This window comes from Acinonyx jubatus, chromosome A1, assembly GCF_027475565.1.
Source record: "Acinonyx jubatus isolate Ajub_Pintada_27869175 chromosome A1, VMU_Ajub_asm_v1.0, whole genome shotgun sequence".
NCBI classification, from domain to species: Eukaryota; Metazoa; Chordata; class Mammalia; order Carnivora; family Felidae; genus Acinonyx; species Acinonyx jubatus.
The window spans coordinates 206,845,593-206,868,833 of NC_069380.1; the positions used below are offsets into that span (position 1 = coordinate 206,845,593).

The 23,241-nt window shown below is 33.4% G+C and overlaps 1 protein-coding gene across 4 annotated transcripts in view; it reads right to left on the reverse strand.

Annotated features, from left to right (window-relative positions):
• Positions 1–23,241, reverse strand: part of NIPBL (NIPBL cohesin loading factor) — a 197,297-nt gene that overhangs the window by 99,512 nt on the left and 74,544 nt on the right. For all 4 annotated transcript variants that reach the window (XM_027075474.2, XM_053201406.1, XM_053201408.1 and 1 more), the window contains 5 exons: positions 13,442–13,584; positions 10,977–11,142; positions 7,671–7,798; positions 4,762–4,861; positions 3,838–3,989 (listed from right to left, as the gene is read on the reverse strand). In XM_027075474.2, coding sequence (XP_026931275.1) covers positions 3,838–3,989; positions 4,762–4,861; positions 7,671–7,798; positions 10,977–11,142; positions 13,442–13,505 — 610 coding nt within the window. In that variant the 5' untranslated portion in view covers positions 13,506–13,584. The remainder of the gene's footprint in view (positions 1–3,837; positions 3,990–4,761; positions 4,862–7,670; positions 7,799–10,976; positions 11,143–13,441; positions 13,585–23,241) is intronic.

Consider the following 23,241-nt stretch of genomic DNA (forward strand, 5'->3'; position numbering starts at 1 on the left):
CTGTCATAAACAATGCATATTCTTGTACATGTATACATGTACATATACATATATTTGTATATAATGTATATTCTTGACTTTTTTACAAATGTGTCTAGAAGTGAAATTGCTGGATATGTCCACTTTTTAAAACTTACTGAATATTAACAAATAGTTTTCCAGATTACTTATGTCCATTTGTACTCCACTGGTAGTGTATGAGAGTTGCTACTACTAATCTATATTCTTGTCAACAATGTTTGTCAGCCTGAGATGGGAAGCTCTTTGTCAATTTAATATTTGTATTTTCTTTATTAATAGTGAAATCAAGTATCTTTTTATGTGTACTAGCCATTCGGATTCCCTCCTTAACACAAAATCATGAAGACAGTCTTCTGCATTTTGTTTTAAAATTCCACAGTTTTGTTTTTTTCACTCTTAGGTCTTTAATGCATCTTTACGTGTAGCTGAGACAGGAATCCAATTTTACCTTTATCCACATGGATGACTAATTGTCTCAACACAATTTATTAAAGAAACCAGTGTTTCCCCAATTAAGATATAATACCATATGTATCAAGTTTTCATTTGTTCCTGGGTATGTTCCTAGGCTCTATCAAATTCCATTTCCCCATGTTCTACTCCTCCACAGACCAATAATATACAATAAATATACAATAATATACAATAAATCTTGGTAACTGCCAGACTGAGCTTCTACATCTCATTCCATTTCAAATTATGTTGCTATTCTTGGACTTTTATTCTTCCATATGAATTTTTAGAAGAAGTTTAAGTTGCACAAAATCCTGCTTTAGATTTTTATTGGTATTGTATTGAGTTTACAGATTTGGGAAAATTTCAATCTTTACCTACTGAGTCTTTCCATCCATGAAGATGGCATAACTTCATATTCTTAGGTTTTCTTTTAACTCTTTCGAAAGTTTTATAATTTTCTTCACAAAGGTCTTATACATTGTTAAATTCATTCTTAGATATCTTATGCTTTTTCCTTTAAGTTGTTGATAATATTAAAGAAAGATTATACTTATAATTGCTTATTTTAGGTGTATAAAAATGCAATTAAATTTTATTATAATGATCTTGTATCTAGTAACTGTGGAATATTTTTTAAGTTCTATTATCTTATCTGCAGCTTCTCTTAGATTTTCTATGAAGCCAATCACTTGAAAACTAACACTTTCATTTCTTCCTTACCAATAATTAGACATACAAGTATACATACAAAATATATACATATATATATATATGCATATATTCGCTTATCTTCCTGTATTAAAACACCCACTACCACACTAAGTAAAAGGGATGATTATAGGCACTCATGTCCTATTCCTGACTTCAAGGAGAATGTTTCTCATTTTTCACCCCTAGGTGGAAAGATCAGGATAAGGTTGTACCAGTCTATTCCTATTCAGTGAAAAGCTTTTAAATCATGAACAAAAGCTAAAAATTTTTAATGTTCTTTAGGTACCTATTATGAGGCACACAGCATCCCCAACCTCTTAAATTTGTGTTAACTGTCTAATAATTATCCATGTATTCCCGATAATATATCCAATTTTATCATACAGGCTACCAACACTGCTTATTTGGTTTGGTAATATTTATTTAGAAATTTTAGGTGATAATTGGTCTATAATTTTCCTTTTTCACAGTTTCTTCACTACACCTGATTCTGGTATCCAGATTATCTAACTCTATAGAATGAAGTAGGAGAGTGTTGACATTTTTCTTCTGTCTGGAATGTTTGAAGATTAGAATACCTCCTTTGAATGCTTGGTAGAACTTGTAGATAAAACTGTCTGATTATGTTTTATCCCCTCTGCTTCTCTTAAGGGAGAGAGAATTTGAACTACTAAAGGATGTATGTGCATTTAAAATTATGATAGATATTGTCAAAATGTTCTCTAAAAAGATTGTACCAATTTATATCCCAATGAAGAATGTAGGAAGTTCAAACTTCCCGGCACATTTGTTGATACTAGGTATAACTAAAAAATGTTTACTAATCTGGTTAATATATTTCATCGTAATTTTGATTCATATCTCTGTAATGTCAGCCAGGCTGACCATATTTTAATATAGGCATTAAATCTTTCTGGTGTCCAATTTGTTTTCTTTTTCAGTATGTCTGTTTCTTCTTAATTCTATTTTTGTCTTCTTCGTATCAATCTGTATAAAATCTTGGTATATTAAAACTTAATACTTTGTGTTCGTAATAAATTTTGAAAATATAATTTCCCCATATTTACTTGTCCTTATGTATATTCAAATATTTATATTAAAATTATAATACAAAATATATACTATACAAAAAATTATATTAACCTGTTTCTTCATTTCTGTCCTTAATTTTTTAAGAAGTGAATTACTAATTCACTGTCCTTAATTTTTTTAGAAGTGAATAATTATATTTGGTGTTTATATAAATATCTTTCCTAGCAACTGTATTTAATGGCAAAGAATTATTCCTGTTGATGAAGGGGTTCATTGTGCTCATCCTTCAGCTTCTCTGTATGGCTAAAATTTTTATAACATAAGGTTGAAAAAAAATGTTTCAAATGTTACCTTCCACATATTCTAAATTCCCATATATATTTGCCTAATTTCTGGATTCTGTGTTGTCCCATCTACCTATCCGTTTGTTTCTTACCACTCTACATGTTCTAATTAACCTTAATATCTAGGTGGGGCTAATCCTGGAGTAACATTTGTAGTTGCTCAAATATCTGAGAATTTCCAAGAAATGACTCATTACCGAATAGGAAGATGCCCAAATCATATTTCTCTTTTGATTTTGTGATTTCAACTTTTCTTCTGAAAAAGCTGGATTTATCTTGTTTAAAAAACAACAGTAAACAGAGTAAAAATTTACGTTCTTTCCTACACATACAAATGTGTATATGGATATTTCCATAAGAAACCAATGCATCCTTTTAACATTTCCCTTTCATTAGTTAAAATGTTCTTCATATCTTTGTGTGCCAGAGTATACTAATATTTTACAATTATCAAGAACCTATATAATACATACATACTTATATTCAGCACTCACACTAAAGTCTGTAATTTTGGAGTTGTCTATTCCAAATGTGTGATCCACCTCCTGGTTTTCCCTTGAATTAGTGTATGAAATAATCTCAACCTAGTATTTCATTATCTAGCTTTGAGAAATCAGAAGTTGGTGGTTTTGATTGATGACTACATTAACAGTTTGTAAGTTGAAAAGTTTATAAAAGACATTTGATTCCATGTATGATAGAAAAGAAGAATACACACAGGAACTAATAATTGACTGCAAATGTTAAAAATTTGCTATTATTTATAGGGGACAAAACCAGGTATTTGTTAACAGTCTCTTCTACACTTTTTATAATTTCTCAAAAAAAGTATAAATTTATACTATTAATAAAAAACTATTTAGAAGCCAGGACATACATCCCAAGGCAATATAACCTTACAAAGACATTATCAGCTAATTTCAACTGAGAACTAGTAACATAATCCCAGAACTTTCTCTACCAGCACTGTATTTAGTTTATAGTAAAATTTTCACACTATACATACTTCACCAATTAAAACAAAATTCTCTTTGGCTTAGTGCTATGTAAGAACACGGCCCAATTAAAAAAAAAATATTCCTAATTTCATAACTAGATACACTCAGTTGTATAATAATCTAATCCAAAGAGTCATGTGACAGGGATCCTTTTATCTCCCAAATGATGAATTTCAGGGTCCTGTTTTAGTTTGTATTTCAAAAACTATAAAAAGAAAAAATTTATTTGCTTAAATTACAGGCATTCCCTGTAGATAAATAACCAACTTTCTTACCTTGCTGCATCTGTGGATGTGTTGTATAACTTGAAGGATGGGAATATGGCATGTATCCTGCAGGGCTTTGTGGGGCATATGGACTAGGCACTGGGCTATTTTGTTGTGGCATAAATCTGTTCCCAGAGCTTGTCTGTGGTGGCACAAACCGGCTGAAACCCAAAATCCAAACAAACAATATCAGGAAATGAAATAAATATGCTATTCCTTAAAATTTCATGGTCATAAAATTCTCACAACTCTGATTTGTATAAAACAATACCTATGCAAACAGAAAATTTTGAAAAGTAGATAATATATAAATTATCCTCAATTGATAATCTAACAGTTAAACTAAACAGGTAATTAATTTATTTCACTTGCATAAAAGTATCCCTCTATTTAAGATAAAGTCATGCTCCCTAAATTCTACTCTACAAATTTTCTTATCTCAAGCACATTTTATTTATTTATTTATTTATTTATTTATTTATTTATTTATTTATTTGAGAGAGAGAGAGAGAGAGAGAGGGAGAGAGAACGTGAGCAAGGGAGAGGGGCAAAGTGATAGAATCTTAAGCAGGTTCCACCCTCAGCACCGAGCCCAATGCAGATCCACTACCCGAGGATCATGACCTGGGCTGAAATCAAGATCAGATGCTTAACTAAGGCACCCAGGTGCCTCTCAAACACATTATTTTAACACGTTCTTTTGTCTGTATGAAATTAAATTACCAAGATGGTAGCTACTTCAATTAGTATATTAGAGCATTTCTGCATATAACATTTTAAGACAAATGTTTGTGTGAGTTACTATTTAAGGCTAAGCATTTCAACTTTTTAACTACATATAATTCACCTTTACCTAACTGTATGTATACAGCATAAATTCACAAGCATGCTCATCACAGAAAATAGTACTTAATAAAATGATGCATATATTACCTGGAGGGGCTATGTGAGATAGTGGTTTGTTGATAATTGGAAGATGCAGGACTACTGTGCATGGAATTCTGAGAAAGTTTATACTGAGGCATCATCATTCCTACACAACACATAAGAATGGAAAATGTGTTTTTTGTTTTAATGGTAGAGTATCTTTAAATGATTTAAAGCAATTGCTCTATCACAAACATTCAAAAGTTCTTTCTGTTCTTTCCTTTTTTTGACTCACAGGTTCATTTTGAAGAGCAAAACACAGAAACTAAATTTCAAGCACAACCAATTTTACTAAAACATCCTTTTACCATATAACTAATGCAAGACCAGAGATAGAGATTTTTTTTTTTTAATTCTACTTGCTTACTTAACGTCCTATCATTTAGCCTTAAAATTGAAAGAACCTTTAGAAGTCACCTTTTCTAACCCCTGACCAAATACTACACAATTACTTCTACAATAGGTCCTTTGGTGGTTTTTCCATTATATGGGACATACTTTATTACATACATCCCCAGTCTTCAGGAGCTTCATTTCATTCTATTTGTTTCACTGAGATTCAGACCTCAGTTTTAAAAAGTACTACTTTATTGAGGGGCCCAAAGTTTGAGTTGCTGCCATTTGCATCAGAATGTTTTGATGCAAAACAGAACGCTCCTATTCTTTCTTCTCCGATAATTCTTTGCCACAGTAAGGATTAAATGAATATTTGACTAAAGAATGAAAATGTGAGGAGGACAGCTTTCAGATTCTCATATTTCTTTTCAAGCTAGACATTGTTCCTTCAATTATTACACAAGGGGCATTTTTTTTACATAGGAGATGCAAAAAAATCTAGTTATTTAGGCATTGTAAAATCAAACATAAAAATCTATGATTACACCTGAACTTTCTTATGATATGTATAGCCAATCTTTTTGGAAGCTTTACACATCATATCACATTCCCAAATTCCAGTTCCTGCTATTGATATGAAAAGTTCCTTTTACCAGAAACATTCAAACAGAAGCTACATGTTCATTTGCCTGGAATACTTCAGAAGGGATTCTAGCTCTAGGAGAGTAGTTGAATAAAACGAGGGCTCAAAATCGCCTGGAAAACTACCACTAATAGTGTGTTTTCTTTTATATATAGTCTAAATTAACTTCTGAGCTTTCTCTTCCAACTCAAATTCAGTAGTAAGTCATATGTTCCATAGCTTAATAATTTAAGTACTATAATTACTGTTGATGATTTTTTTTTTTTTTTTTGAGCGGGAGAGCAATCCTCTATGAGATGATAGTTAAAAAATGTTTCCCCTGAATTAACAGGCTGGAACAAGCTGGGATTACTAGTTTGAAAGCAATGGTTTTATTAAAAAAGAAAGAAAAAAAAAAAGGGGGGGGGCAAATAAAATTCCTAACAGTCCTTCCTGATTATCTCAAAGCTCCAAACAACTATGAATAAAGTGATTTGCATATTACTAAATTTTCTCCATATGTGTGACTCACATTTACATTTAGCAATCAAGAATCACTTTTCTAAATTATAAAGCCAAATATCACCAGGGAAACGCTTAGAAAAAAAAATCACAACACACAACGTGTCAATTCACTTTTTAATGCTAGTTTGTTTTCACAAAGTATGATATGGAGAAATTAACGTTTTGGGCTAAAATATAAGTGTATGTAGTATAAAATACAAAATGTGTGATTTAAATGTGAATACTCTAAAAAGTTTATTAGAGTAATTTACTACCCAAATTAAATATTTAAAAATATGTTACAAAATGTAGTATAAATAGCTTTGGAAGACTTCCTTTATTCAATTTTATATCCACTCACATTATCTTATACTTAATGCTCCTTTCCTGTTAAGTTTTTCTTCTAATCAATGATCTCTCCATATTTTCTTTCATTCAACATTCTTCCAGAGCATTTGTAATTCTAGATTTACTTTCACCATTCCTATCTGTCTCCTCCTACTGCAATCTAGCTTCTTGGTTCTAGTGAAGATACAGTGTCGCCCTGCAGACTTGCCTTCAATTTGCTGAAGGGGAGTTTGGGCAGAGGCATCTCCATGGGCTCACTTTGGGGAATGGATAGTAACTATGCAATTGCTTAAAAACACAATTCACACACAAATACATAAAATTAACAAATACTATTTAAAAAACAAGACAAAACTAGGAAAGGGAATGGAGGGCTTCATGGAGGTACTGTCAATAAATCTGCCAATATTCTTGAATACAATTCATCAGTTAATTAAGTTGGACCTTCCTGAGCTGTCTAAACTATTCCTTTCTAACTATTTTAATCTTGAGAGCCAAATAAATACTTGGGCTTGCCAGATTCAGTACCAATGCTCCTGGGTACACCTTGATTACATAAAAATTGTATCTATATTGAATATCATATCTTTATGCTTTTTATAATATTTATTATAAGTAAATTTTTCCTTAATAATAATACTTATAAACCTACTTTTCTGTTGCTAAGGCAGCAAAAGAGTGAAACCAATTGCTACAGAACTATGAATATAATCACTATCAGTACTAACACTAAAACCTGTTATAATTATTTATGTAAGTACTGCATGTTGAAAAGCTCTGCAAGTATTTTTATTATTTGATTAATGAAAAGACTCCTTTTATATCAATTCCATGATTTTCTGAGTAAATGAATGCATTCTGAAATATATAACAAAATACACTTCAGCTTTGTCTAATTTCCAAGGAATTTAGTTACATATTAAACTTCAAGAATATTAACATTCATTTGGTCTCCTTCTTATTCTTGGCTTGATTCAAAGTATCAACATAGCATTCATAGATGATAGGCTACCTTATTAAAGGAGACACTTGAATTTACAAATGAAACAATCTCTGATAGAAGACCCACAAAAAATATAATATGAAATTCAATTAAAAACCTTACCACTCTGTACATATCTGTTCTGCATACTTTTCTCCCTGAAAACATTAGGACTCCTTGCCAGGACAGCTTGCAACAAAACTGGTATGTCGCCTTCTGGATCATCACTGCCAAGGTTATCTTTCAACTCTCTGGGATTAAAAAAACAAATATCAAAAATGAAAATAGTGATTAAGAATTCCGTATTCTACATTAGTTAGATAGCAATTTACTAGTGAAATTCATAAAGGACTGAGGTAGAAAATCAAGAATTTATGGCATATAAAAAAATTCACAAAAGATGTTCAACAATTTCATGGATTTTTGAAGACACTATTCCTGGAAGAAACAGAATTATCAAAAATGACAGGGAGAAGTTCTTCTAAAGACAACTTTTTTTCCCATTTTAAACAGGAAAAAAAAAAAGGCCAAAACATTTTATGGAACTATTAGTTTACTTAAGAATGTTCACATAAGGGGCGCCTGGGTGGCTCAGTCAGTTGAGCATCTGACTTTGGCTCAGGTCATGATCTCCCGGTTCTTGATTTCGAGCCCCGCGTCGGGCTCTGTGCTGAAAGTTTGGACCATGGGGCCTGTTTCGGATTCTACATCTCCCTCTTTCTCTGGCCACCTTCTCATTTGTGCTCTGTCTCTCTCTCCCTCAAAAATAAATAAATGTTATGGGAATGCAAGCTGGTGCAGCCACTCTGGAAAAGAGTATGGAGGTTCTTCAAAAAACTAAAAATAGAACTACCCTATGACCCAGCAATTGCACTACTAGGCATTTATCCACAGGATAGAGGTGTGCTGTTTCGAAGGGACACATGCACCCCCGTGTTTATAGCAGCACTATCAACAATAGCCAAAGTATGGAAAGAGCCCAAATGTCCCTCAATGGATGAATGGATAAAGAAGATGTGGGGTGTGTGTGTGTGTGTGTCTGCAGTCAAAAAGAATGAAATCTGCCATTTGCAACTACATGGATGGAACTGGAGGGTATTATGCTAAGTGAAATTAGTCAGAGAAAGACAAAAATTATATGACTTCACTCATATGAGGACTTTAAGAGACAAAAGAGATGAACATAAGGAAGGGAAACAAAATAATATAAAAACAGGGATGGGGACAAAACAGAAGAGACTCATAAACATGGAGAACAAACTGAGGGTTATGGGAGGGATTGTGGGAGGGGGATGGGCTAAATGGGTAAGGAACACTAAGGAATCTACTCCTGAAATCACTGTTGCACTATATGCCAACTAATTTGGATGTAAATTTAAAAAAATAAAAAATAAAACAAGTTAAAAAAAATAAAATAAATAAATGTTAAAAAAAACTTAAAAAAAAAAAAAAAAGAATGTTCACATTAGTGAACTCTTGAGTGGCTCAGTCGGTTAAGCATTTTGTTCTTGGTTTCAGCTCCAATGACTTGGAATGCTCTTCTCTCTCTGCCCTTAATCTGCACACATGTTCCTGCTCTAGCTCTCTCTCTTAAAATAAATAAGGAAACTGAAAAAAATGTTCACATTAGTTTCAAAGTAGAAAACAGAGACTACTCTATTCAAAATAATGGAAGGTTACAGAGATGATAATTATGCACAGAAGTTGGTAGTTGGGCTTGGAATATATTTTCTCTCTTACATTTGAATGTGAGTGAGTCTGCCTTTTTGAGAATGTCCTCTGAATGAAATACTGTTGCCACATTGGTTAAGACAAGACCCAGAGATTATGTAATTTTTCCATCTAATATTCTTTTCTCAAAGTCATCAGTGAGCAAAAAAACACCAAGCAAGTGGTTATGGATAGTTGCAATTTTCAATAAACTTGAAAGTAAGTACCAAATTAAATTTACAACTATGGAACAGAAATGATAAATATAGGCAGTGTTTTTAATTTTATATTCTACATGTCTCTGTTCTGCTCATCATTAAATCTAATAAGAAAGATTTATAAACATGGTGTCCAATGATAAATTTCAATGAATTTCTGGAGGTAATCTTAAGGCAGCTCTCCATAAAATAAATCATAACTGTATATGTGCTATTTACCTTACTTTTTAAATATTTGGTGATAACTGTTGATTAAGTATGTATAGATATAACAAGTGACAAAATATTTAGTCACTGTTGAATTTCTGGAGTGACAAAATATTAGTATTAGACTTCCTTCTGATTTTACCAACTATTTCTCAGTTTCCCCATCAGAAAATTCACATGTATATTACCTTAACATTCATCAGCTTTAAAAATGGCTTCAAAGTATGTACTGTATCTAATGACAGAGACCACTCCATTGTATAGTGCTTTATCCTCATTCCTATAAATAATGAATCTTTAAATTAAAAAGCAAAAATTAAAGATGTAAAGGATACATGAGTACTGCTGTATAGTGAGATGTGAAGGAATAAGAGAAATGTAACTTTTTAAAAAAGATTTTATTTTAAAAAAAAATGTTTGTTTCTGAGAGAGAAAGTAGGGGAGGAGCAGAAAGCGGGGGAAAGAGGATCTGAAGCAGGGTCTGTGCTGACAGCAGAGAGCCCCAGGCAGGGCTCAAACTTACAAACCACGAGATTAGGACCTAAGCTGAAGTTGGACACTTAACCAACTGAACCACCCAGGTGCCCCTTACAGATTTTATTTAAGTAATTTCCATACCCAATGTGGGGCTCAAATTTATAATCCCAAGATCAAGAGTCACATGCTCTACAGACTCAGCCAGGCTGATGCCCCAAGAGATTTAACTTTTTATAAATTTTTGTATTAAGATGTTATAATTATAAGTATGTACAAGTTTTATAGTAAAAAATTTTAAAGTATACTCATATGCAAAGATTTTATAAACAAGCTATATAATTTAAGTTTATATTATTTAAAAAAGTGTATTGTGTGAAAACATACACTTATGATGGTATGATAAATTCTGGGAAAAATTACTCTCAGTTTTGTAGTAGCTATGCATGAAGTCAGTCCTTGAGTTTTAGTTAACTTCCCAGGGAAAGCATGTGAGCCTATTCCAAATAAAGCTACCAGTATAGTCCCTAGTGCTTGGGAATTCTAACCACTTTAGCAATATCAAGGGGGAGATAGCTTCTTGAGCAACTTTAGACCTCCCGGCAGAGACCCATCTTGATGAACCAAGATTATTCCAAAAGAGTTGAAAAGACCTTCACAGAACTACAGGGTCTATTTAAATCTTATCATAAGGCTCCCTTGGATATTCATGTATTTTAAAATTAAACTATGTATATAAATTTTCTGAAATAAAGAGTAAAACCAGGAATACTGACTCTCTTAGTAAGACCAAAACTTTTCACTTTTAAATTATACTTACATGTGATCTGTTGATACCTGGTTGAGGCTATGGACAAGCTGTGAAACCAAATTATCATCCCTACAGGCCAAAAGGCAGTTCACCTCTTCTGCTATTCGTGCATTAAAGAGAAGGCTCTTTGTAGTTGTAGCAGGTAAGGGGGATGGAAGAGGCAGCTGGTTCAGGACTATTTGGAATAAAATCAGATTATTAGAAACTGAGTGTAAGAAGTCTCTTTACAGTATCTGCTTACAAATATTCTGGGATTAAAAACAAGTTGTAAGTATCAATGTGACAAATTATTAAAAGGCATTCTGCCTCTCCCCCCAAAAACCCCAATCAAGTCTACAAAACCCAAAACATCACTTGGGCAATAACAGATTTTATTACTAAGAATAAAACTCAACTCCTTTATACGCATGATTTTTCAGATCTTAAAATTTTTATTCACTTAATAAATGAATAAAGTAGCCAAAACAAGTAGCGTTAAAAAGTAACTTCTAAGAATTGAGAATACATTAATTAATCGCATTTATTTTTGCTTCTAAGATTTATCAGAATCACTAGTAATCTCACATAAATAAACCAAGTAATAATACCCAACTCCTCAAGTAACAGGTTTTTAAAACGATTGAGTATATATAAAAAATAAATAGCTCACTTTGGCAAAAGAACATTCATAGAATAAGGATTCTGGAAGAAGCCAAATATCTAAGGAATTATGCTATCAATTATAAATTTCTAAATAAATAGTTCTCTCTTCATTCTAGTGTAACAGCAAAAAAAGGATATGTTTTTACAGTAGTTTAAATTCAGTTATTTACAGTTTCCTCACATAATGGAAATTTGTTTATTTGTTTAAAGTAAAAGTTAAGAAAGTTAACTAAAGTATCTTTGTTTTGGGCTTATTTTCTAATCACTTATACAATGTAATTATCAGGCTCACAGCCCCAATGGCTAAAAACAGGTTTTGTTTTTTTTATTAGTAAAATCACAGGAAACAAATTATTACTTAATAAATAGGATTTACTGGGCAAGCTTTTAAAATATAAGGTACATTTGAGAGAATAGGGAGGACAAACAAAAATAAATCCCTGGTGGTATATCTGACTTGGCACTCCTATGTATTATATTGTTTATGTCTTACAACAAAGTGAAAACAAAACCTAAAGAGTTTGACAAGTTTTCTTACCTGAGTTATCCTAACCCCACCAGCTACTTTCTTATCTCAGACTTCATAAACTAGCCATGTTACTTTCCTAACCTCAAAGCTATCAGCCTTTAACTATTTTTCTCCCAATAAAACCAGTGGAAATCAACAACAGAAAAACAGTATTAAAGGACTGCTGAACACAGATAAAAACGCTTAAGAAACTCTTCAATACAGAGAACAAACTGAGGGTTGGTGAAGGGGAGGTGGGTGGGGGATTGGTTAAATGGGTGATGGGCATTAAGGAGGGCACTTTTCAGGATAAGCACTGGGTGTTGTACATAAGATATGAATCAATGAGTTCTACTCCTGAAGGCAAGACCACACTGTATGTTAACTAACTTTAATTTAAATAAACAAGGACAACACTGATGGGGAAATAAGTGTGGAAACCTTGACAGTTATTAAAACTACCCCTCAACTAGAAATGAGCTGGGGCCAACCACAAAAACCAAACACTTCTTGAAGTTATTTTCTCATAGCTCCTTTATTTTAAAGCCCCAAAGCCTGCATAATGCAACATCCTCACCTTCTACCCTTCTCTCTCCTACCTCTTTTTCCCTTTATTTATTCAAGTAGGATGACACGTGGACTGACATTGTAGGTAGCTTTTTGCACCATTACCCAGGGACTAAGAATTAGAGTTAGAGCTAGCTACCACAAGAATCAGTCCCTAAAAACTGTGTTACACTAAGTAAATCTCAAAAGAATCATGAAATTCTTTGAACTTAAATGTTCAGAATAAAATGGGCTGCTAATATCTATGACAAACTCCAAAAGATTACTGAAAATGACATCCAAAATGAACATCACTAAGAAATTAGATTAAGTCAGGCTATCAATCTTTCTTCTCTGAAGGGCAGTTTCCATTACCATTTCTAGAAATGCTTTTTTTAAAGTCTATATTTGTTCCTATATGCAAATCCATGCTTCTTCAGTTTTGATTTTTTTTTAATGCTTTGTCTCATCTTCTTTGGTCCTTACTTTTGTATTGATTCCTTTATCGTGTTAAGACATTTAAATAAAGGCCACCATTTCTTAATTGGTCATTAGGATGAAACAGAAATTAAGGTCTTATCTACTAGCTGACCACTCTAATTTTGTTACTTTCACATGCATGCCAATAAACCAAAGGAAATAATGATATTTGTCATTAAAATTTTTAAATCTCAAATAATTTATTTATGACAACTGCAAATAACTTTTTCTACAGTCTCTTAAAAAATCATTGTTAACACAGAAGAGAACACAGATTAGATAAATTGACCAAACTTACGGTCTGTGAGACTAGCAATCCCCGCGAGAGTAGTGATGGGGACATGGGGCATATCCCCATTCATCCTGAAGTTCTGGAATGGTGTTGCCTATAAAAGTACTTAGTTCAGGTGCCAGCTGTCATTACTTCCCATTTCCCAAACACTGCAACAGAAAACAGACAATTATTTGTAAAAATATGTCAAATATAATACTATTAGGGAAATGCCTATAAAAAATAAGATTTTCTGCTTTCCTTGTTTGTCAACCTATACAACAATAATACCTATCATTCATTTATACTTACCATACATCAGGCACTGCAAAGTGCTTTGCATATATTAACTAATTTAGTTCTCACAACAACAATGTAAGGTAGGTACTATTATTTTCTATACTTTACTGATGAGGAAATTTATTTACAGGGAGTTTAAAGTAACTTGTGGAGGAAAGATTAGAACCCAAGCAATCTGGCTCAAGAGTCTGTGTAACCAGTAGACTGTATTACTAACCTGGGATACTCAATTTTGACAAGTACTGTAATTCTTTTCTATACCATAAGCACATTAAAATCTAGCTGGTAACTTGCCCTTCTAATTAGGTTTCTCACTACTCTTCTACATAAACCATCCTCTTCAAACAAGCTGATCAGATTATCTTGAATTCACCTTGTGTTTTTGCATTTTTATTTATTTCCTTCTATATCTCTCTACCTAGGTAGCCCATCTGTGCTTTAATCCAAATCCTGTAATTCCTCAAGATCTAGGACAAGTTCCCACTACCTCATGAAACCTCAGACAAATTCAGCTAAAAGCTTTACCTTAATCTGACTTTCACTTATAACACTTATAGCCTAACATACTTTTGTAAATAATTATACATTCCTTTGTAACATTTTTTGGAAACTTGCCTTGTTTCATCCTTATGGAATTACTTTATGTTAATGCACTTACCTTGCTTTCCCAATTATCACTACATGCTTCTTAATACCAACCAATCACTAATTAACGCACAACCCATAAAGGACAGAGAAATACGTTAACATTTTAACATTCCTCTACAATGACTTTGTTGACTCAGTTTTTATGATGCAATTCTGTGTCTGTGTGTACAGACATTCTGTTAAATTCCTGACATGTTTTCTAATTCTGTTCAGTGTCCCCCAATTTTTCTCATTTTATCTTGTGGCTCTTGGAATCTTTATCTTTAATAGCGTACTTGTGTAAGAACCTTTTTCTGAAGTACATAATACATTTTAATAATATGCACATTAGTCAAAGATATGCCTTTATTAAATAACTTCATAAACTCTTCAGTAAATAGAAGTCTACTCCATATCAACTAAGACACAGTGCTAAAATAGAAACTTGAATTGTAATTTTCACTTTAAATGTTTCTTTTTTTGAAACGTTGTATTTGCTTGTCAGTCACTGTTAAGAGAACCTCTAAGTTTTTTGAGTTGTAAACTTCAAACCAGTGAAATGATATAACACTAATAACTCCTCTCTCTCTCATGTATCTTAATGTATCTTTCCAAGTGTTTTTTTAAAAGTAGAAGTATACAGGCAGTTAAAATTACAAATTTTCTTTTTCCACAAACACAATTCTAGATATGTTGACAGAAATTCATAAAACATATATGTATGGTTTAACAGAGTTATAAAGCAAGCATCCAAAGAACCACCATCTAGAAAGTTAGCACCCTAGTTCCTACCACAGGTAACAACTACCTTGTCTTTCGGGTGATTTTTTTCCCCTTTATAAGTAACAACTGTCTTGTCTTTTTGGTAATTATTTTTCCCCCCTTACAGTTATGTCCTTTATATGTACATTCTTTTCTAGTAGCCAGCCAAGGAAAAAACACTTCCCTCTGCTGAATGACTGACATAAAATTTGCTAGTAGAATCCACTGAAAGGATATAGCACAAGAAATAGTATAGGAAAGACTACTGGCTATCTACATTTGTTCTCTTGCTACAATATGGACTTTACTCTTTGAAGTTATTAATTTGATTCTTTAACAACACTAAAGAAATTTAAGGAAATACTGCAAATTTAGCATCAAGTTACTACGAAGTTGTATCAAGTAGTAAAAAAAGAAAAAAAAAATTGAAACCTGACAGAAGTCACCAAAACATGAAACATGACAGATTTTTTTTTTCTAAGTTTGGGCTAATAAAAAAGTTAGTTTATGCTTAATAATTAATGGGAAAAAATAATTGCATGCAAATTATGTATAAAACAGCACAAAAATATCTTGTTATTCTTATACGACTCATCGTTGTAAATGTAAATTGCCATACTCCAACAGATTAAGTAACAAGTGCCCATATTATTTAGTTCAGAGGACAGGAACCAATAAAGAATAAGCTAGAGAGTTATATAGTGGGCTAACCAACTTTATTCTGTTTGCCTAAATCCCATGTAACATGTAAAAGTAGACCCAATTCCAGCTGGAGTTTTTTAGTCTAAAAATGATTTAATTAGTTGTCACATATGAATTAGGAGATTAATAAACCTAACCACAAGATTGTGCTTTTCTTCTTAGTGACATAATAAGGCATGTTAATACTCTGATGTCAACTGAAAACTGGGAGTAAGTGGGGAAAGAAAAGAGAGCAACAATGCTTGTTTGGTTTAAAGTGCTTTAGTGTGCAGACTGAGTACGTGACTACTGACAAATATTATTTATACCTCACTGCTGAACTATGCTGGTTTCATTGGAAGCCAAGCTTTTGAAGAACAGCAAAGACTTTGTTAGAAATGGACTTAAATTTTAGCTAAAGTCACAGATGTTGATGACTATGAGTAATTTGCAGAAATAATGCTGCCTATGCTGGAAAGTGACCAGAGTCCATCAAGAAAGAGCATTCCTAAAATTCTAAAAATCAATATGCAGAACTCTAACTAATTAACATGGCATTTCTGGCTCTGGATTGGGCAATGTTTGGTGTACCTGGCTCTGTGAAAGTATACTATCTTTCAGGAAACTGCTGAAACTGAAGCTGAAAGTCATTATCTCTGGGGAACAATGTGTTTGGAATGAAATGGTAACCAAATGGGAAAGATTATAATGAGTGTTTAAAACTGTCACTGAAGGCAGTACTTTACTCAATTAAAATCTGTGAATGGTGACCAATTAGTAGATTATAAAATAGAATTAGTGGGTTGAGATCAACACTGAGAGGGATGGAAGGAATAGAAACACAAGTTTACATTGCATACTGCTTTGTGACTCCACGTAAAATGTCTGTGGGTCACTAAAGCAAAGCAGTTACAAAAGTGCTAACTAAAAGAAATGGAAGAGTGGACGAAGAAGCCCACCTCCTAAGTGGTGATGAGAATGCAAAAAATAATGCAACTTGACGTACTACCCAGCATATAATAAGTGACCCAAAAAGTTAGCAGTGTTAGTGCTAACTGAAAAAAAAAATTTTGGGGGGAGAACAGAGGAGAAACACAGATGAATTAGGGAAAAGGGGTCTTTTCAATAATATACATAATCTTTACTTCCAAAAGATATATAGTAAGTTATTATTTGAAATTCCAGTATATATTTCACCATTGTATCACATATATGTTTACTAGTCCTAGGCAGGCCCACCTATAATTACTTAAATGGTAAGGTAGCCAAAACAAATACTGGCAAAGAAAAGTAGGGGAAAAACTTAACTGTTGTAATACTAAGAACTAAATCACACACACACACACACACACACACACACACACACACACACACACACAAAGAACGCATTTATGGCTTATTTTAGAACGGCCTGGTTTAATTACAATAATTCTTAATTACTGGAAGATACTACGGCAAATTCTCATTTCAATCCATTATAATGAATCTGACGTGAAAATCTTGACAAGATTTTAGTGTATATGCTGCCGAAGCAAGCATTCTTGACAAGATTTAAAACTTTTTTTTTTTTAATGTTTATTTATTTTTGAGAAAGAGAGAGAGACAGAGCACGAGCAAGGGAGGGACAGGGAGAGGAAGACACAGAATCTGAAGCAGGTTCCAGGCTCTGAGCTGTCAGCACAGAGCCTGACACAGGGCTCGAACCCATGAACCATGAGATCATGACCTAAGCTGAAGTCAGAAGCCACCCAGGCACCGCGACGAGATTTTTTAAAAATGTTTATTTATTTTGAGAGAGTGTAAGCTGGAGAGGGACAGAGAAAGATAGGGAGAGGAGAATCTCAAGCAAGCTCCATGCTTATCACAGAGCCGGACACAGGGCTTCATCTCACAACCATGAGATCATGACCTGAGCCAAAATCAAGAGTCAGACACTTAACCAACTGAGCTACCCAGGTGTCCCTTGACAAGATTTTTTAAAGGCTCTGGTTCTTTGTTCACTTAATTTAATTTCACTTTAAAATTTATGGTTTCTTCACACAAACAAAAGAAATGCAAATAAAACATTATTGGTAGAAGTTATAATAACTCAAATTGGGATGTATTTGGAATAAAAGTTCCTCTCATAAACTGATGGTAGATGAATTTTCCTGGGCAGCCAGTGTGTACGCTATAGCCAAGAAATGTGTACAATCTTGTCTCAATAACTTCAATTTTTTAGTAGTAAAAAACTGTTAGAAATGACATTTACTGAGCACCTAGTACCCAATAAAAAATACTTTAAGTGTACTCTTTTTTTTTTTTTTTTAAGTTTATTTATTTTGAGAGAGAGAGAGAGGAGAGCCTCACTCCCACCCAGAGCCTGATGCAGGGCTCCATCTCACAAACCACAAGATCATGACCTGAGCTGAAATCAAAAGTGAGACGCGTAACTGACTGTGCCACCCAGGCATCCCTTAAAGGTACTCTTATTTAATCCTTATATGACACTGAAGTACTCATATTACAGTTTTATTTAATGAGGAAAGTGATATACACAGAGGATACATAATTTGCCTAAGGTCATACAGGAGAAATCAAACTCAGGCTGTCTGGTACATGGACATTTTACATAACAACTAAAATGTACAGCAATATTATTAGTTTAACATGACTGATATACAATTGACATTACATCCACAAAAGATTACAACAATTAAAAATCATGTTGTACAGCCAATACAGATGTGAGGAAAGTAACAGTCACAGTATCTAGCCCAGGAATAAAGAGAACACCTGCCTGTGTCTGAATCCAAGCTCTCCCTACCTTTTGATAGTATTTATTAGTCCTTCATTATGATGCACCCAATAATGTTTATTTTGTAACACGGTGTCAAACACCATGCTAGGCAAACAAAGTTCAGTGGTTAACAAGATGGAAACAGTAGAGACTGGGTAGAGACCCCTCAAAATTTGAGTTTGGCCACAGGCATGCTGTAAAGGGGAAATCACCTAGGGAGAGGACACAGAAAGAATCACTGAATTAAAATCTGAACCAATTTTACTTTGAGTACTCCATATTTTAATCCTTCCACAATCTGCATCAAATTTATTTAAAAACAAAGGCAAAGATTCTTAAAATTCATGAAAAGATATTCAAGATATATTGCTAACTGAAAATAATGCCAATGTGTACGCAGTTCAAGTCTATTTTTATTTAAAACACATTTTTATACAAATGACAGTCTAGGCATGAAAAACATTCTTTAAGAATATATTTTAATTTAAACCATTAACAATGGTTAGGGGGTTGGATATATGTATTCTGGGATTTGAGGGAATTCCCATTTTTGTAGTATTTATATCTATATTACTTGAGCACTTCTTAAAACTACTAGAACATTACTTTTTGATTTAGAAAAACAATGATATAAACATGTACAAAAATGGAAAATACTAAAATGAATCTTTTAAAAAAATGTTTATTTATTTATTTGAGGAGGGGGGCAGAGAGCAGGAGAGAGAATCCTAAGTAGGCTCCGTGTGTTGTCAGCACAGAGACCAGTGTGGGGCTCGAACCCACAAACCATGAGATCATGACCTGAGCCGAAATCAAGAGTTGGACACTTAACCAACTGAGCCACCCAGGTGTTCCAAAATGAATTTTCTAATAGTTGCTGCTATATGTATACATAAATACATATTTAAATAATTGCCTATGAAACCTATGTTATGAATCTATGGTATGGAAGTGCTGTGGTAGGTGCTAAGACTAACAGAATATGCAGGATGCATTCACAGACACTTTCGCCAGAGCACAAGGCTAGTAAGGTGAATTGGACCCTGCAAAGGAGTTTGTATGAAGTGGTGACCTTTTTTATTTTTCATATCCTTGTTGTAAGCGAAAAAGTTTCAGTAAGATTAATGTAAACAATAAGGAAGATGGAGTGGCAGAAAGAGAATGGAGGCAGAAAGTTGTTGAATACTGCAATGACATGTAACATGACATGTTCTGATTTCGAATGTACTCAGAGATTCAAGTGCCAACGTAACATCCAGTTGGAGATAATCTAAAGTTGGAAATTCCAGAACTGACAAAAGCAGTTGGAATTACAGCTATAGATATGAAAATGATCCAGAGGGTTGGTAACAGTTAAATTATAATAATAGGAAATAGGCAAGACAAGGTAACATTGTGGGGGAAGGTTTTTTTTTTTTTTTTTTTGCTGTTTGTTTTTTTAACACTTCTTATGTGTGAGACGTTAACATATACCTTTCCTTAACTGTTACCAAAGTCAGAGGGTTGTGAAGATTATTTCACAGTTGCAAAACCGAAGGCTCAGAGCCTAAATGCTTTACATAGCACACAGCAAAGCTGGGATCTGAACTCAGATGTTTCTAACCAAATCTTATATTCTCATGTATATCCAAAGGACATAAAACCAGGAAACATCTACATTGCCATGGCAGAAAGGGAAACCAATAAACGGTAAGGAAATTGAAGCTAAATGTGTGTTCAAGGTCTCATAGTTAGTAACTAACTGAATCAAGTCTAGAATACATTGGATTTATAGCTCAGTATTCTTTATACTTATGTTGTCATCTTGCATAATTATAACATTATTTTGAATGAATTAAGATTTCCTACATGTGGAATATTTAGCTAATTAATACCGTTCTTCTTTGGTAATAATATATTATTTTTGGGTGGGGAGACAAAGGGGGTTTAAAACTAGTATATTTTTATTATCTCAGTTTATATTACATTTAATAGTATAAGTTGCCTCAAATTCTTTTGGGAAACAAATGGAATAAAAATCATAAACAAACAGGTAAGGAAGTGAATAAATACACGTACGTTGCACTACTTACTAATTTAAGCAGGTAACAGTGGCCCCCTTAAGAGTGGTGCCCCTCAAAGAGAATCCTTCCACTTTAGTCAAGCTCCCTTCAGATCCCTTCAAACTGTCTAAAATGTATCCAAGAACAAGAGTTTCACATTCTATTTAAGATACTTCCAAAAGATGTTCCTTAAATCCTAGCTCAAAAACAGTTCCCAATCAGCCACACTGTGAAAATTTTCACTTCATTAAAACATTTGTTTTTCTATAGTTCTAAGTTATTTCTATTAAATAACAGAAATGCAAAATAAAAGCCAAAAAAAAAAAAAAAGGCAAAGCTCTAATGCTCTCTTTGTACATATGCTTTGCTTCTGGAAGCCTGAGCTCTCTGCAGCCCCCATGCTGGAAACCAATAAATGTGTGTTATTCTTGTGTGTGTTCCAATAGTGCAGCCATATCATAATATATATAATATACAATAGAAGAATACAGTTACATTATTGAGTACGATTATAAAGAGAAAGAAGTCACAAATCAGGTTGAAATGTATGGTGTCTCATTTTATTTTTTAAAATCTTTTTTTTTGGGGGGGGGGGGGTATTGGGAGGGGGGGAACAGAGAGAGAGGGAGACACAGAATCCGAAGCAGGCTCCAGGCTCTGAGCTGTCAGCACAGAGCCTGACGTGGGGCTCGAACTCACAAACTGTGAGATCATGACCTGAGCCAAAGCCGGACGCTCAACCGACTGAGCCACCCAGGTGCCCCTGATGTCTCATTTTAAAGAGTATGTATACATTCATTCAGAAGTAAAACGATTAGTAAAACTATGTATTTCGATAATCAGTTTTCTTCATTGTTCATATCAATTTGTTTCACATGCATTTTTTTTTTATTTTTATTTTTTAACATTTATTTATTTTTAAGACAGAGAGAGACAGAGCATGAACGGGGGGAGGGCCAGAGAGAGAGGGAGACACAGAATCTGAAGCAGGCTCCAGGCTCTGTCAGCACAGAGCCTGATGCGGGGCTCGAACTCACGGACCGTGAGATCGTGACCTGAGTGAAGTCGGACGCTCAACCGACTGAGCCACCCAGGCGCCCCTCACATGCATTTTTTATATAAACCAACTTTAACAAAAGCTTGTATTACTTTAAAAGGTCCCAGCTGATTATTAAACTGACTTACAGAGGCCTGGTGAGTACTTATACAATGTCTAATCTTCTTTAATTTTTTAAAAATATTTATTTTTGAGAGAGAGAGACAGAGTGTGAGTGAGGGAAGGGAGGAGAGAGGAAGACACAGAATCCGACGCAGGCCCCAGGCTCTGAGCTGACAGCACAGAGTCTGACATGGAGCTTGAACGCACCAACCACAAGATCATGACATGAGCTAAAGTCGGACACTTAACTGACTGAACCACTCAGGTGCCCCTACAATGTCTAATCTTAACAAATATGCAAAAATACAAGCTGCATTAGGAAAAAACTTTCCTGAGTCCTGGAATTAATATTTAATTTTTCTTTCTTCTTCTTCTTCTTTTCTTTCTTTCTTTTTTCTTTCTTTTTTTTTTTTTTTAATAGGCCATGGAGGAAATTTCCAAGTGCTACTATAAATTATTTGGGTTACTAGTCCCATTCCCACACCAAAAATTTCATTTCTCACTTCCTGTCCACTGCAGAAGAAACAGCTTATCTTAAGCCCCTCATTGAGGTTGAAACTGTACCTTACACCATGAGACTACTTAGTATACTATACAAAGGTATTAGAAGTTTAAAAAAAAAAAAATCATACTGGAGATTTTTTCTTTTTATGTGAAATTACTGAAGGATCCACAAGAGGGCATACTTTCAACTACCATAAAAATGTAAAATTCCCTGTTTCTTTCTGTTTTGTTTTTTAAGAAATAAAGATTACTTATTTAATTTTAATTCCAGTATGGTTAACATACAGTGTTATATTAGTTTACAATATAATTATTCCATAATTCTATACATTACTCAGTACTCATCAAGAGTATTCACCTATCCCCTACCCACCTTCCTTTGGTAACCATCAGTTTGTTCTCTATAGTTGAGTCTGCTTCTTGTTTTCTTTGTTCATTTGTTTTGTTTCTTAAATTCCATGAGTGAAATCATATGGTATTTGTCTTTTTCTGACTTACTTCGATTAGCATTATACTCTCTAGATCCATTCATGTTGTTGCAAATGGCAAGATTTCATTCTTTTTTTTTTAAGATTTCATTTTTCTTATGGTTAATATTTCATTGTGTGTGTATGTACACACACACACGTACACACACACACACCACTTCTTCTTTATCCATTTATCTATCAATGGGCACTTGGGCTGCTTCCATAATTTGGCTACTATAAATAATGCTGCAATAAACATAAGGGTGTATATCTTTTTGCATTAGTGTTTTCATATTTTTTGGATCAATACCCAGTAGTGGAATTACTACTGGGTCACATACTAATTTTATTTTTATAAAATTCACTTTTTTTTTTTTTTTTTTTACTAAGTCCACCAAAGGTTAGCCAGGTTCTTCTGAATTGATTATTTGGTACCATTAGAAAGCAAAAGATTCTGAAGTTTGCAATTTTTTTTGTTTAAACACACACAGGAAACTTTTTTT